This window comes from Sinohyriopsis cumingii, chromosome 18 (genome assembly GCF_028554795.1).
Source record: "Sinohyriopsis cumingii isolate HCF-2022 chromosome 18, ASM2855479v2, whole genome shotgun sequence".
In the NCBI taxonomy this organism is placed as follows: Eukaryota; Metazoa; Mollusca; class Bivalvia; order Unionida; family Unionidae; genus Sinohyriopsis; species Sinohyriopsis cumingii.
This window is the reverse complement of record NC_142978.1, coordinates 67,407,221-67,421,332: the sequence shown is the minus strand read 5'-3', so window position 1 is coordinate 67,421,332 and position 14,112 is coordinate 67,407,221. Positions and strand designations below refer to the sequence as shown.

Below are 14,112 nucleotides of genomic sequence, written 5' to 3'. Positions count from 1 at the left end.
ATATATATATATATATATATATATATATATATATATATATATATATATATATATATATATATATAGCGCCTAATCTTTAGAAGCTCTAAGCGTTTTACAGCTTTAGACAACCCCTATAAGATAAGAAATATAATAATATTATTACAAAAGCAAACAACATGAAATTAGAAAAAACATTAAAAAAATTAAAAGGAAACATGCTGAGAATATTTCAGGTAGGAAGCATTCTTGTGTTATTGTGTCTAAGTTCAGTGGGCAATTCATTCCACGTTTCTGGGCCCTGGTATGCAAAAGAACGCTGTCCATATGACTTTGTTTTCATACTTGGCATAATGAGTATACGATTGTCAAAAGAGGAGCGTAAGTATCTTGCTGGTGTGTACACATGAGTGAAGTCAGATAAGTATGTTGGACAGTGAGTCCAACAGTGCAATGTAGCACAGAGAACAAAGTTTGTGTTTGATTCTGGATCGAATGGATAGCCAGTGTAGGGTACAGAGCAGAGAGGAGATGTGCCCTGATCGTGGTACTCTAATTATGATCCGAGCAGCTGTGTTTTGAACTTTTTGAAGTTTCTGGAGTAGATATTGAGATGAACCAGACAGAATTGAGTTACAATAGTCCAGTCTTGAAAGTACTAATGAACACATAAGTGTTTTAGTGGCATCAACTGAAAGATATTTGCGAATTGAGCTGACGCGTCTCAGCTCAAGATATGCAGCCTTGCATATGTTCATGACATGTTGGTGTAATGTGAGAGTACTGTACGGAGTAACACATAGATTTCGTACTGATGGTGTGAATTTAATGTTGGCGTTGCTGATAATTATTGTTTGAGGTAAATGATGTGAATGAGAAAGTCTTTGTGTTGTGATCAGAATGGCCTCAGTTTTATCATGCAGTTGTTACATGTCATCCATGATTTCACATCAGAAATGCACCTCTCTACACCTTGGATAGTAGCATAAACTTCAGTTGGGTGGCTAGTTTTGTATATTTGCGTGTCATTAGCTTACAATTGATGAGACACTGGATGATGATCTATGACACTTGAGAGCGACTGAGTGTACAGAATGAAGAGAACAGGTCCAAGGACAGACCCTTGTGGAACACCACAACATAGATGAACTGGGTTGGAGTGTATTCCATTTGCAGATACAATGTGTGTCCTGATGACCAAGTAGGACTTGAAGCACAGTTAGGCTGTATCATGAATGCCAAATACATGCTGGAGATGGTAAAGTAATATATCATGGTCTATTGTGTCAAATGCTGCAGACAAATCAAGGAGGGTGAGGACTGTAATCTTTCCCCTGTCCAATGCAAAGAGAATGTCATTAACTACTTTTCAAAGAGTAGTTTCAGTACTGTGGCAAGGGCGATATGCAGATTGTACATTGCTAAAAAGACTGTTTGATTTTAGATGAGATACAATCTGGGATAGAACAACCTTTTCTAAAAAATTTCTAAGATTTGTGAAATGAATTGGAGATTAGAAACTGGCGGTAGTTCTTTAAATCGTTATGGTCTAGTGTTGGTCTCTTCAGCAGAGGCTTTAAAATGGCAGTTTTGAAAAATGATTTTAATTCCCCAGATGAGAGAAAGGTATTAATGGCAATACTGGATATAAGCACTCAAGCAGCAGTGATGTTAGAATTGGATCAAGTTCACATGACTTTGGTGCACTCTTATTCACGATTGTACGTACGAAATCCATAGAGACAGGTTCAAATGCTGCTAATGGTTGTCGCTCAAATTCTGAATCCCAACTGTATGATGACGACGAGTCAATTGAAATTGTGGTGTCGAGCTTATCTCTATTGATTTGTACTTTCTCAGGGAAGAAATTGGCAAACATGTCCGGAAGGTCGACTGGAGAGAAGGTAGTTGGAAGTGGTATTGATTTGTTCCTTGACATTAGCTTGTTAGTAATCTCGAAGAGCTTTTTGCAGCTTGAACTTTCCATGATCTTAGTAGTGTACTGGGCTGATCTCGCTGCATGGACTATATCTGTGACGTTCTTCTTAGCGACTTCATAGATTTGCTTATGAATAGAGAGTCTGGTGGAAAGACAGAGACTCTCAGCTTTACGGCGGTCTCTTTTAGCAGTGCCAAGCTGGTCCCTAGCACTGCTATACCATGAAGAACACTTTTAATTGATACTTTGCACTTGGTAGCTGGGGCATGTTTGTCAAGTAGTGAACGCAAACAGTTATCGAGTTGTTCTGCAGTAGGAGGTAAGTAAGTTGTTAGGTTAGCTTGGATGTTTTGCATTAATTTGGTTCTAATTATCATACGGAGGCTTCTCTTAGTAGCAGATAAAGGTGGAGTGCTAGGGACTGATACGTCAAGATGGCATACAATGCAGAGGTGATCTGATGCAAGGTCATGGAATACCATGGAGGACCGTAGAATGTTATCATCAGGTCTATGAAGAATCCAGTCTAAAAAGTGACCATGTTTATGGGTGGGTTGGTTAACTGACTGTTTGAGGTTGAAAACATTAATGGAATGTAGGAGTTTTGATGTATTTGAGTTTCTGGGACAGTCAAAGTGAAAGCTTAAATCTCCAAGAACAATTAGCTTGCCACCCATCGAATTTTCATAGTCCAGAAGATTCGGAAACTGCTCCAAAAAGAGAGAGTCAGCCAGCTTGTTTTTTCTACTAGGAGGAGGGCGGTATAGGTAGAAAAAATGTACTGACCTTTGCCCCAGTGTGAGTGTGGCTTGGACTAGTTCAAACGATATGTGGTCGAAATTGAATGTTGTGGTGTAGTTCAGACGTTTTATCATGTAGTTCTTTGTGATGACAGGAATTCCATCTCCGCGATAATTACGGGGTAACGACTTGATGGAGTAATCAGTGGGTGTTAGAACCGCACACTTTGGCTCATCGCCTGATGTTTTTAGCCATGTTTCTGTCAAGAATAATATGTCGACTTTTTCGTCGTTGATAAAATTAACTATTTCTGTGCGTTTTTCCGGTGGTCTACTGACTGGGCATTGAATAATATATATAGTTTAGTTCTTTCCTCTATTTGTATGAACGGCTTTATATGTTTGAAGTATAATGATTTATCTCTTCATTGTGGAGAGATTTATTTGTAGTTTGTTTAATTATATTTCATTATGCTGCACTAATCATTAGTTTGAAAAATATTTTTAGTTGCAGTTCCTGCTGCTGTGTGTGTTTCTCTCGTAGTAGTTATTATATGCTGGTGTCGAAAATGTTGCTGCTTCAGATCCTGCCGAGAAGGGTAAGGAAATAAATTTTGTTTGTATGAGATACCCTAGGAGGCAACACATATCTTGACATGTTGTTTAGTAATGACATTTGAAAAACTTATCAAATGTTAATTCAAACAGCGTTCAAATAGCATTAGCAGCGTTTGTGAAGACAATACCGCTTCGTCATCAATAAATGCAAGAGTGGTTAATTTAAAGCGCGCTACTCTTTGCCTGCGATTAGATACTAATCCGTTCATAATGATGTGAGACACGTTGTATCACTGCATCTGATTTCTGTTCCAAATAACATTATTTGGAGATAAGATGTCAAAATAGCAGGATGAAAAAAATACTTTCCTTTATTTAAAAACCAACACGAACATCATCGTCAAAATTTTTAATAATATTATATTAGTGATATCAATATCAATACTAATACTAATACTACTAAAAATAATCATAGTAATAATCTGGATGATGATGATGGTAATAATAATAACAACAACTCAAACATTTGTTTTGAACATGGAAATAAATCTAAATTGGTTGCTAATGCCGCTATCACTGTGTCACGCGCATTTGTCACATGTTAATGGCTTAAGGCTCGAAACACAAATGCATACCAAATTTAAGCATTGATTTTTGTTTAAGACTATCAGACTTAATTGCCATAATCACACATTAAGACCCTTACACATTTATTTCGTTGCTCTACATTTTCATAAACTCACAGGGAATTGCATTGAAGTTCAAATCCACGAAACTACCTTAGTTATGAGAGCCATAGAGTTCGATCTCACCTATAAAAAGCGACATACATAATGCCTTTTCTGGAAATGGATGAATTGTAATGAAATTACTACAATTTATCGTACAACTGTTTACTTTGCCATTCAACCCAAGTGTCAACGGTAACAATGGTATTGTCCAAGATATGCTTAACTGAGAAAGCTTTAAACACACAATGCCACTCTAGTCTAGACAGTTATATGGACGCGTTGAAATTCCAATTAAAACAATTAAATAAACGATTCCTCTAAAACTAAGTCCAAATATAACATTAAATACATCTGCAGACTGATATAAAAATAACAAAAACAGAATAAGGAACATAAATACATTTTGATTGTGGAACATATTTCCTAAACATAGTGTAAACATCAAATATAGAAAAGATGATGGATATAACACATTTTGAAAACTCTAAATACCACGAACATTATACAATATGGAGTTAGACTATGGGAAAATATTTTCAACAACAAATAATGGGTGTCTTGTAGAACGAAGGTAGGGAATCGATTTCCAACTAATCAAGCAAAATTGCATCTCTAATAGAAAGGCAATATACAACTCCAAAAACTAGCAAATGGAAATGTGTCCTCAAAATGAAGCTAGAAAATGCTTTGATGTAAATGCTAATCTCATAGCTATAATGATTCTTATCATTAATCACGTGCAATTTGACAAGATTCCGTTTTCAGTACGCTAGAATCAAATAATAGATCTTTAGTATATACCAATTCTCAATTCTTCTGTTAACTGAGCAATGATGGACATAGAACTATGATTTCAATATATATATATATATATATATATATATATATATATATATATATATATATATATATTAAAAACCTGTAGCATGTAAGATGGTAAAGATAAAGAGGAAGAAAACTAAAGGGATGTTTGGCGAGTAAGAACTAGACATGCAACAATGAACATAACATACTCAGTATTAGAAATTATTGCATAGAAACACGTTATACACAAAGAGCATAATGTGCTGAAGATTGCGATATAACTAAAAACCAAAAGAAAATACGAAAAATGTATTTTGTTGTAAATTTGATGACTTTGTAGCATCAGGTATTTCACTAAGAATATTCGGCTACTAAAACATGTAACAGAAATTTCTAATCAAATTGTAAACAAGTCTGTTGCTAGAATATTCTAATCTCAAAAAGCTATGTGAGCATGCTATTAACAACTATTAATCATGGACAAAAGTTAAAATTTTCAACACGTTCAATCGTGGACAGAATTTCAATGTTTCTGCTGATTTACATTTTAAATGTTAATGAGCATTAATTATTCTGATGTTATAACTGAGACAAATTATTAATGTAAACTATCACATTATCTTCCAATTTTATTTTGTATTTTAATATCTTGATCGTTTTGTGTTTGTTTGCTAAATTTGCATCGATTTAATATGTCAAGTATTGTGTAAATGATTCTAACTGATTGTATTCTTCTCGTACTTGTTCTTAATTAATCTCTGTTATATTTGTTTGTCTTGTCTATGTTTGTGTTCGCCCTTGAAAAAGACTCATTAAGAGTCGAAAGCGCTCATCATAGCTAGAAACTAGTTTTGCACTGTTCGTAGTCAGTTTATTACATTTATCTTAATCAATCCTTCACAAACGTGATCCCTTGCTGGATCCAGTGCACTTGAAAGGACTGTTATTCGCCATATGATTTGTATTCTTATATATATATATATATATATATATATATATATATATATATATATATATATATATATATATATATATATATATATATATATATATATTACTTATGTTAATATTTATGATTATAAATTTTAAAGGTCATTTTGAAACCATTAACTAGATAACAGTGCTCATTGTGTATTTGTTCTTAGGGATGAGGTCATTTCGTTTGAGTAAACATGCTATTAGGGCCTTTTGACCCTGGACAACAACGCAACGTAATTTCTGATTGGTTGGCTGGTAAAAGACCTGATCTTTCTGAAAAGTTACAGAGATTCCTAGCTGATTATTCGATCTCATTCTTAAACTGTATATTTCTACCATATATGTATAAAAATCTTTTCATAATCATTGGCCGTCGAGAGTTCACTAGCATCTTTCTTTTTATGTTTGCAATTGTTGGCATATGTGATAAGAAGTGGTGTATTTTTTTTTCTATTTTTTCTCGTCCCTCAAAACTGTTATATTGTATCATTTACATTTACTTCTTATACTAAATGTACACAAAAACAAACTTTGTATTATAAATATTGGAACATATTGGCTATGGTTATCGCTCACTTTCCACGAAGGAACACGTATGAAGTAGGTTCGTAACTGACTGAACAATGGAAGTTTATACTCACTTGTGAGAAACAAATGGACGCACTTGCTACAGTCATCAAAAATGAAGCTTCCTTGACACGTTTGGTCTAATTAGACAACAAGTCAATGTATAAATCATTAGTTTAGTTGTAAAGATCCACTTTGTGTTCAGCTGTGGGAAAATCAAAATTAGCAGATGCCAAATCATTCTTATAGGTTGTTTGTTTGGAAATAGTATATAATCAAAATGTTTTAAATGTTTATGATAATGTCTGAATAAATTAATCTGGTGAAAGTTTATCACTTATATCTACCTAAGGTGAAATATCTGAGTGATGTAGTGTTGAGATCGTGAGGAAAGTTTCCAGATATACAAAACTGATTAGATACTTGTTACCTTCAACTTGAATGACTCACTTTGAAATTAGAAAGAGCCATGAGTCAGTTTTTTATTGATGTATATAACATTGAAATTGTCCAAATTGCTAAGTTTAAAATGTGACGTTCTCAGAGCCAAATGTTTGGTTCATAAATCACACAGTCCCATAGACGGGTCACTAATATGTGCTTTAGCATAGCTCTCAATGCCTTGTCAATGTATACAATTATCAAAATGTGTGTCCAAGTGGCTTTGCCACTCAGTGCTGTTCAAAGTTATCAACCATTAATTATATACGTCCTTCATTATGATACATTTTGATTAAACCTAGTGCATTAGTATCAAGTTCGGACTCAAACAATAAAAAGCAAACACAATACATATTTTATTACATACCAACTCAATCTTACATTATTAAATTGTAATTCGATACGGATGTTCAATTAATTATTCCGTATCTCAAAAACATAATATCTGTATGGCACACCCAGCCTGGAAACAATTTTACAACTTGAAATATTAAATAATAGTCCACTTATAAAATATCCGGTATCATTCATTGCCAAAAAAATCCAACACAAGTTAAGTGAATGTGTAATTGTAAGAAATGCAGTTATATGCAATGAAAATGGTCTGTGGGAGAGTAGCGTGGGTTGTGGCAGACGGTTTATGTTCATTTCTCTGTAACTTGGTTGAGATGGACAACATTATATTGGACAGTATTATGTGCTATGTGCTTGAACTATGTAACAAGACAAGGTAAAACACAACAAGCATTCATTTTTTCCAAAATATAAATATATTTTCCACAAAAAAATTAAATCAAACACAATGAAAGAATGAAAGAGAACTTACAGTATTTATGAATTCCTTTCTTTTTACATTAATCACAAGTCAGTCCATTGGTATCCCAAATGAAGGTTATAATGTACTTAAGTGCTAATGTGATTATAATGTCATTATGTGCCACTGAAAAATCACTGTTCTAATATCCAAAAGTGTACTCTTTAAGGTAATGTAAACAAATTTGAATGTCACTCAAGCCCTTGAATATTTCACGCAATCTGTCGAAATAAATAAAATATTAAAGTCCTTGAATAAATTTACAACAGTTCAGCCAGATACTGTTTATATAGAATAAGAGGTCTTCCAATCAGCATTTTCTACGTTCACAGCCATATAAATCAGTTTGCTTTAAAAATCTCTCACAAGACTGTGTAACTGAAAAAGTTCGAATCTTCGAGTTCTTACAAATCGGTGCTAAAATTATTTTTTAACGTTCAATGCATCAATAATTTTTTGTATTAAAAGAACACACACAATTCACGAGTTTTAAACAAATGTAAATTAAGGAGATTTTCTTTTAAAATATATCGATTTTTTAATTGTTAGCATGTGTAATTTGCCCTTAAATTTACTTGGAAGTAGAGCGTCTATTCAGTAACAAGCCTGTAAAAAAGGGCCGCTTACTGGTCCAAAACCGATATCCAATTTAGAAAGCAAGAACAAATCCCCCTGTCTGGTACTGCAGATTAAATCCATTGTTATGTATCATACAACATGTATTTAAGCACAACAGCAAATCCCAATATGTAATGCAGACAGACAGATATCGCAACTGCATAGTCTATGTTCTGACCTAGCTCGTGTTACGTACATATACATATTCCAGAGGATTGCATTATATCTTTCTAAAACATCAAAATGCTTAATCTTTTTTAAAGTATACACTAAAATGTGTTTAGGAGAATGCGTGAACAAAGGAGTTATCGTTTAAAAACTAAATCACATATTTTATTTGTCACAAGTTGGTGGAAAATACTCGCTTGATACGGCGAAGGATAACATGTCTCCGTAATATGGCATCGATATTCCTTCTCCGGTCTTTTCTTCCTATTGGAACAAAACGCATATATAGTTTTTAATGCATTTTCTGTTTAAGCTTTGTACTGATGTCCACATGTGATTGTAAACATTCTTGATTGCTTAGGAAACTTCCAGGTAATAACATGGAAATATTGTTAATTAGTACCCCGCGACTTAGAAAGGTTTGATTGCTTCAGTTATTGTATAATTTGTGTAGTATTCGTGTCCAACTATACGAAATTATTTTATGCCAATAATTGTATATCTTCGCTAAATACCACCTTACACATTGCCTTCATTTTAAATTTAATACCTGAGTACTTTTTTTCATGGTAACTAAAAATTCATAAACACCAGTGTATGTATACAGTATGCTTGACCGCTACAGGAGCAACTAGGATACACATTATCTTTTTTGAAGTCCATGTTATGTATCAGGAAAACAGCCAATCACGAAACATACTTGCAACTGGAGGCTAAAGTCTCCAACAGAGACTTCGCTGTGGGGAGCGCAGCCGAAAACGAATGGCTGGCAGCACAAGTCTCCAACTTCGTTGGACTATGTCAAGCTGGCACGAATTGAGCTTGGCGGCCTCTGCACAACATTCACTTCTAACTAGACGGGAGAGTACGCACCGGTCTTTGAACAGTTTGGACTGGCTTTTGGAGGGATTGGAAATGTATATATATAACTGTTTTCAAAATCACATGGGAACAGATTATGTAAAGGAGGCATCCATTAACTCTCGAAACGTTTTCTAGGAAAATATTAAATTAGAATACTGTAGCTCAACTCAGCAATGGTTGCCGTGCGACAAGAATACCATCTCCGTAACAATTAAACTTTCATTTAACACTTCATTGAGGAATTATAATGTCGTTATGCTAAACTTTTCTAAGAGCCATAATTATTTTGTCTGATAGGTATGCAAGATTGAATCTTTCTTACTTTGAGGTGCTAGACAGCTGCGCACTTTGTATAAAATGTATGACATTGTGACCAAACTTCCGAATGTCTCTCTGAGCACCGGTATAGCAGGGATTTGAACGTTGTTTTGTAATCGCCTATATATGGTCTCTGTTGAAATTCTAGAACGACAAATATTTTACTCAATAGTGTTCCCGACATACGATGTGGATTTTCAGTAGCAGGTTGAAAAGACGATCGAACGTTTAACTGAAGGCTTAAGACATCATAATCCGTTGCAATGAATTAATGTTTTTGAAAATAATATAAATTATTTTATTGTATACAAACACTAAAGTGACAGTCGGAAGAGCGGTGTTTCGATATTGTTGAAAAGGTGCATTAATTAGCAACGTATCATAATAAATTGATAACCAATATTTTATTTCTCGAAGGTGATTCAGTTTAAATGTATTGATTGTGGTCTCATATATGCCAGCATCAACTCCTCTATGAACACTTAGTGGCTCATAGTATAAATGGTGAATCTCGCACTTTATAATACGAAGGTATATGTTTAACATGCAAACAAAAAAGGACAAACGGTTGCAAAATATTTAAACGAAACCATTAATTTAATCTTTGGTATATACTGTTTTAATTTATTCACGTACTTCATATTTTCCTTTCTTGCTTCTCAAGTTTAGTTTCAGAGGTTAGGGAGAAGAAATATTAAAATATAACAGAGCTGAACTGGAGCAAAAGACCTTATTAGCACACCAATTACTGTCATCCGTTCAAAGACTCGAATTGCTAATATGCTGGATAAAATCACACATCTGGCCAAACGTACTATACCGAATATTAATATTCTCTTCCATTAATCTTAAGTTTTAATCATTTTAAAGTATTTATTAGAAAGCATTGAGAATATGCATCAAAACGCTTGGCACATTCTTTTACGATTAAATGTGAAACAAAACAAAAGCAAAAGATCGAAATCCATACATCCAATTGTTTAATATGGAAATATAACAATAGCAGGGATGTACACAAGTTATTTATTTTTTTCTTCAAAAATAAATCCTCAAGATTATTTATAGAAATGGAAGATGTGCGTATCAATTTATGTTACTTTGATTTTTTATGAGATGATTTGTACCAATGCTATTTTTGTTATTAATTTAATTATGTATTCATATCGTGTTGCGATATTTAGTGTATATTCGCTTGTTTTCAGTGTTGAAACGGATAAGCAAGAGATTCCAGATGTGAATCCTTTGAAGGCTATTAATGCCTCATCAAGTGTTCCACCCTGTTCGACACGAGCTGCTTTTCAAGAACATCCGGATAATTGCAGACCAATAATGGCAATGCAAACAGACATTCAGGGAGGTCAGTATGCAGTATCCAACACAAAACGTTCTGACCAAGACCGTCCTGAAGATCCAAGTGTGAAGCCAGGAATTTCATATATCGAGCTACAAGAGGGAAGACAATCATCTATGTCAAAAAATGGAAAAGGGAAAAAAAAAAGAAAAAAGGAAAAGAAAAAGAAAAAGGCTGAAAAACATCAGGTAAGTGCTGCCAAAGAAAATGGAGAAATAGACTGCAAAGCCGACAATCACGCTGAGATGGATAGATCTAATAATGACGCTCATGGTGTCGTTAATGAAAGGACAGAATACCAGAACAATGAAAGCAAAGACTATGGAAAAAAGAAGAAAAAGAAGAAAAAGAAACAGAGAGAATACAGTTGGTCAAACGAAGAAAGAAGTAACACCTCAGCTGAAACATGTGAAACAAACCGCCCTGTTACAGCCTCCGGAGTTACAGTTAGAGTTTCGGCTGATGACTATATGAAATCGAATGCCAAAAACAGTGATAGCCGAAACGAGGAAAAGAAAAAACTTAAAAGATCACGAAAAGGACAACACAGAGCTAATAACGGATTATTTGATGTTCCTGCTGACCATCCTGTGCTCGAAATGTAGACTGACCTACGCAATAAAGCGTTAAACCTAAAATAAAAGGAAAACAGAACGAAGAATAAGGAAAGGGTTGAATTGAATGGTGTGAACAAGAAAGTCAAGATTTAGAGAATGATTAAAACAATTATTTAAGAAACTTCATATATTTTAATAGATAGGTTTATCCAAAAATATATATTATATAAATGCACAATTTGTCCTTAAAATATTAAAACTAACAGTATCACATTAAAGACATATATCTAAGCACTATACATATGCCTGAACCAGTAGGCTTATTTTACATATTGTATAATGAAAAACACGGAATTATGATTTTCTTTAGGACGAATGTCGCTAGCCATGTAAAGGATAATAATTACAGACTTCAATAAAACGTATTTGCATCGTTTGCGCATTCAGTTGGTAAAGATATAACTTCTACTGTACCAGTTAGTATCCTATTAATATGTGATAAATATAAACAAAATTAGGCGGTATGTAAAGACCATCACATTAGTGTAAGTAAAACAGAGGTAACATTTTATTACATAAAGTTTTGATTGGTTTCTGCTTCTTTTGAATATTAGGTCTAATATCATGTTGCTTACGTAATTATTACGTCGTTATAAATGATTCAAATGTATGTTAAAAAGATTATAAACGGTTTGTGGGGCGAATCTTTGAAGCAAAATTATATCCCACACGTTTTTCAAAGAGCAGCAAATACCTTAAATTGTATTAAAGGTTTTTAATGATTTTGTTCTCTTCAAAAATTTGTTTAATCAAACAGTACACACACACACAGACACACACATAGACAGACACTCACTCACACACACAGATATATATATATATATATATATATATATATATATATATATATATATATATATATATATATATATATATATATACACACACACACACATACACTATTTTGAAGTTTTGAATGATCCAAATAGCGCAGTTCGTTCTGTTGGAATTTTGTATAAACATCTCTTAATGGTTTTGAAACTTTAAGAAATTTCTTGCTATTAACTGATTCAAGTAGAATACCATAATCTGATATGGCTCTGATGCACTAATATTTAGCTTTTGAGGGGGTATTTCCGAAAGGGGATACTCAAAATTACGCTGTGGTTCTGCATCAATATCACAGTGAACCTGTAGCAGTCACTTTTTAGTGGATCAAAATACCAAAACTAATTCTTAATATTACACTATCATCAGTTTGTACCAAAATATGGTTCGAACTAGCACATGATAACGTTTCAATTTGAAGACTGAGTAATATTTGAAATAATTGACTCGGTCGAAATAAACGATATGAAGTTTTTAATCCAGGCACTGTGATTATTAGAAACAAAAAAGAACCCACTTAATTTTCAATAATAAAATCTTTGATTGTACCAAACAATGAAACTTCTGTTAGATAAATGTGCATCATCAGGAAATAAAACAAGTGTGTGCATGCGAATCTGGCACATCGCATGACTCAATAACATACTTTATTTCGCGAGAGATAAAAGCTCATAATAATTGCTATGCTGCTACCTTTTGTGGGCATTTATACCATTTTAATTCCCAAAACAAATCCTTCAGATCGTACTCCTTATATTTGCAAAAACATTAAGAATTTGCCAAAAAAGATTTACATAAAATTTTTTATGTGAAATATTTTATGTATCACGTTTTGTGGAAGCACTGATACAAAGGAACCATACTGCACAGTACACATGTCTGAACAATGTTTTCTTTCCAATGTCAGTAATATTACTATGTAAACTATCTATCCAACACGTGATTGGCAACGCATTAAAGTCTCATTGATGAGACCGGAAATGTGAAATACATACGCAATGCTGTATTTGATTCAACAAGTCATAATTGAAGAGAGAAATAGTGATGTGCACTTACTGCTCGAAGTGAAAACAGGCTAGTGGGTTTAAAATATTTGTAGAATAAATGGATGCGTTATATTAACTTTTTTAAATTTTCTATCAGCTTATGTTTGACGATTTGTATATGGTCATTAATGCTTACACTTGTTAAGCTAATTTTTAAGAAATTATATATATATATCCTGCCATGATATAGGCCAGAATAAAAATAAATTGTTTTACGATTATTTCTTATTTCTGTTGTAATTTAAAGTTTGTATGAATGTATAATGTTTGGCGGTTTAAGAGATGCATTAATATGTATGTATGTATGTATGTATGTATGTATGTATGTATGTAATTTATTTATTTTATTAGATTATTTGTGTTAAACTATTTTAGAAGAATACTTGTTTCTGGCACATAAATAATAATTTATGCTGTAGCTCTTTTGTGTAGATAGCATAGGGCAATATCACTGCCGTATATGGTAACTTAACATTTGAATATGCGATATGGTCCTTTAAAGATGATTTCAAAGAAAAAGGGTCACGAATCGCATTATGAATCACTGTGTGATCTTCTTGGAACTGATGAGACATGTCATGGTATAGTTATTTATCTAATTTTAACGAACGGGCTTAAATAGTCATCAACTGAATTTTAGTATTCCAGCCCAGTAGAGATTCCATGGAAAATCCAACTTCCATATAAACAACCAAATGGATGATGGAAAACAAAGTGTATACAATGGTCACTAACATACAATCTTAAGGAC

At 33.3% G+C, this 14,112-nt stretch overlaps 1 protein-coding gene across 1 annotated transcript in view; it reads left to right on the top strand.

The window, feature by feature from the left end:
* LOC149776848 (uncharacterized) overlaps positions 1 to 13,582 on the top strand; it is a 60,702-nt gene extending 47,120 nt beyond the window's left edge. Inside the window, exons 9-10 of the mRNA XM_089942657.1 lie at positions 3,167 to 3,257; positions 10,722 to 13,582. Of these exons, the coding sequence (XP_089798783.1) occupies positions 3,167 to 3,257; positions 10,722 to 11,475 (845 nt within the window). The 3' untranslated portion in view covers positions 11,476 to 13,582. The remainder of the gene's footprint in view (positions 1 to 3,166; positions 3,258 to 10,721) is intronic.
* The last annotated feature ends 530 nt before the right edge of the window (positions 13,583 to 14,112 follow it).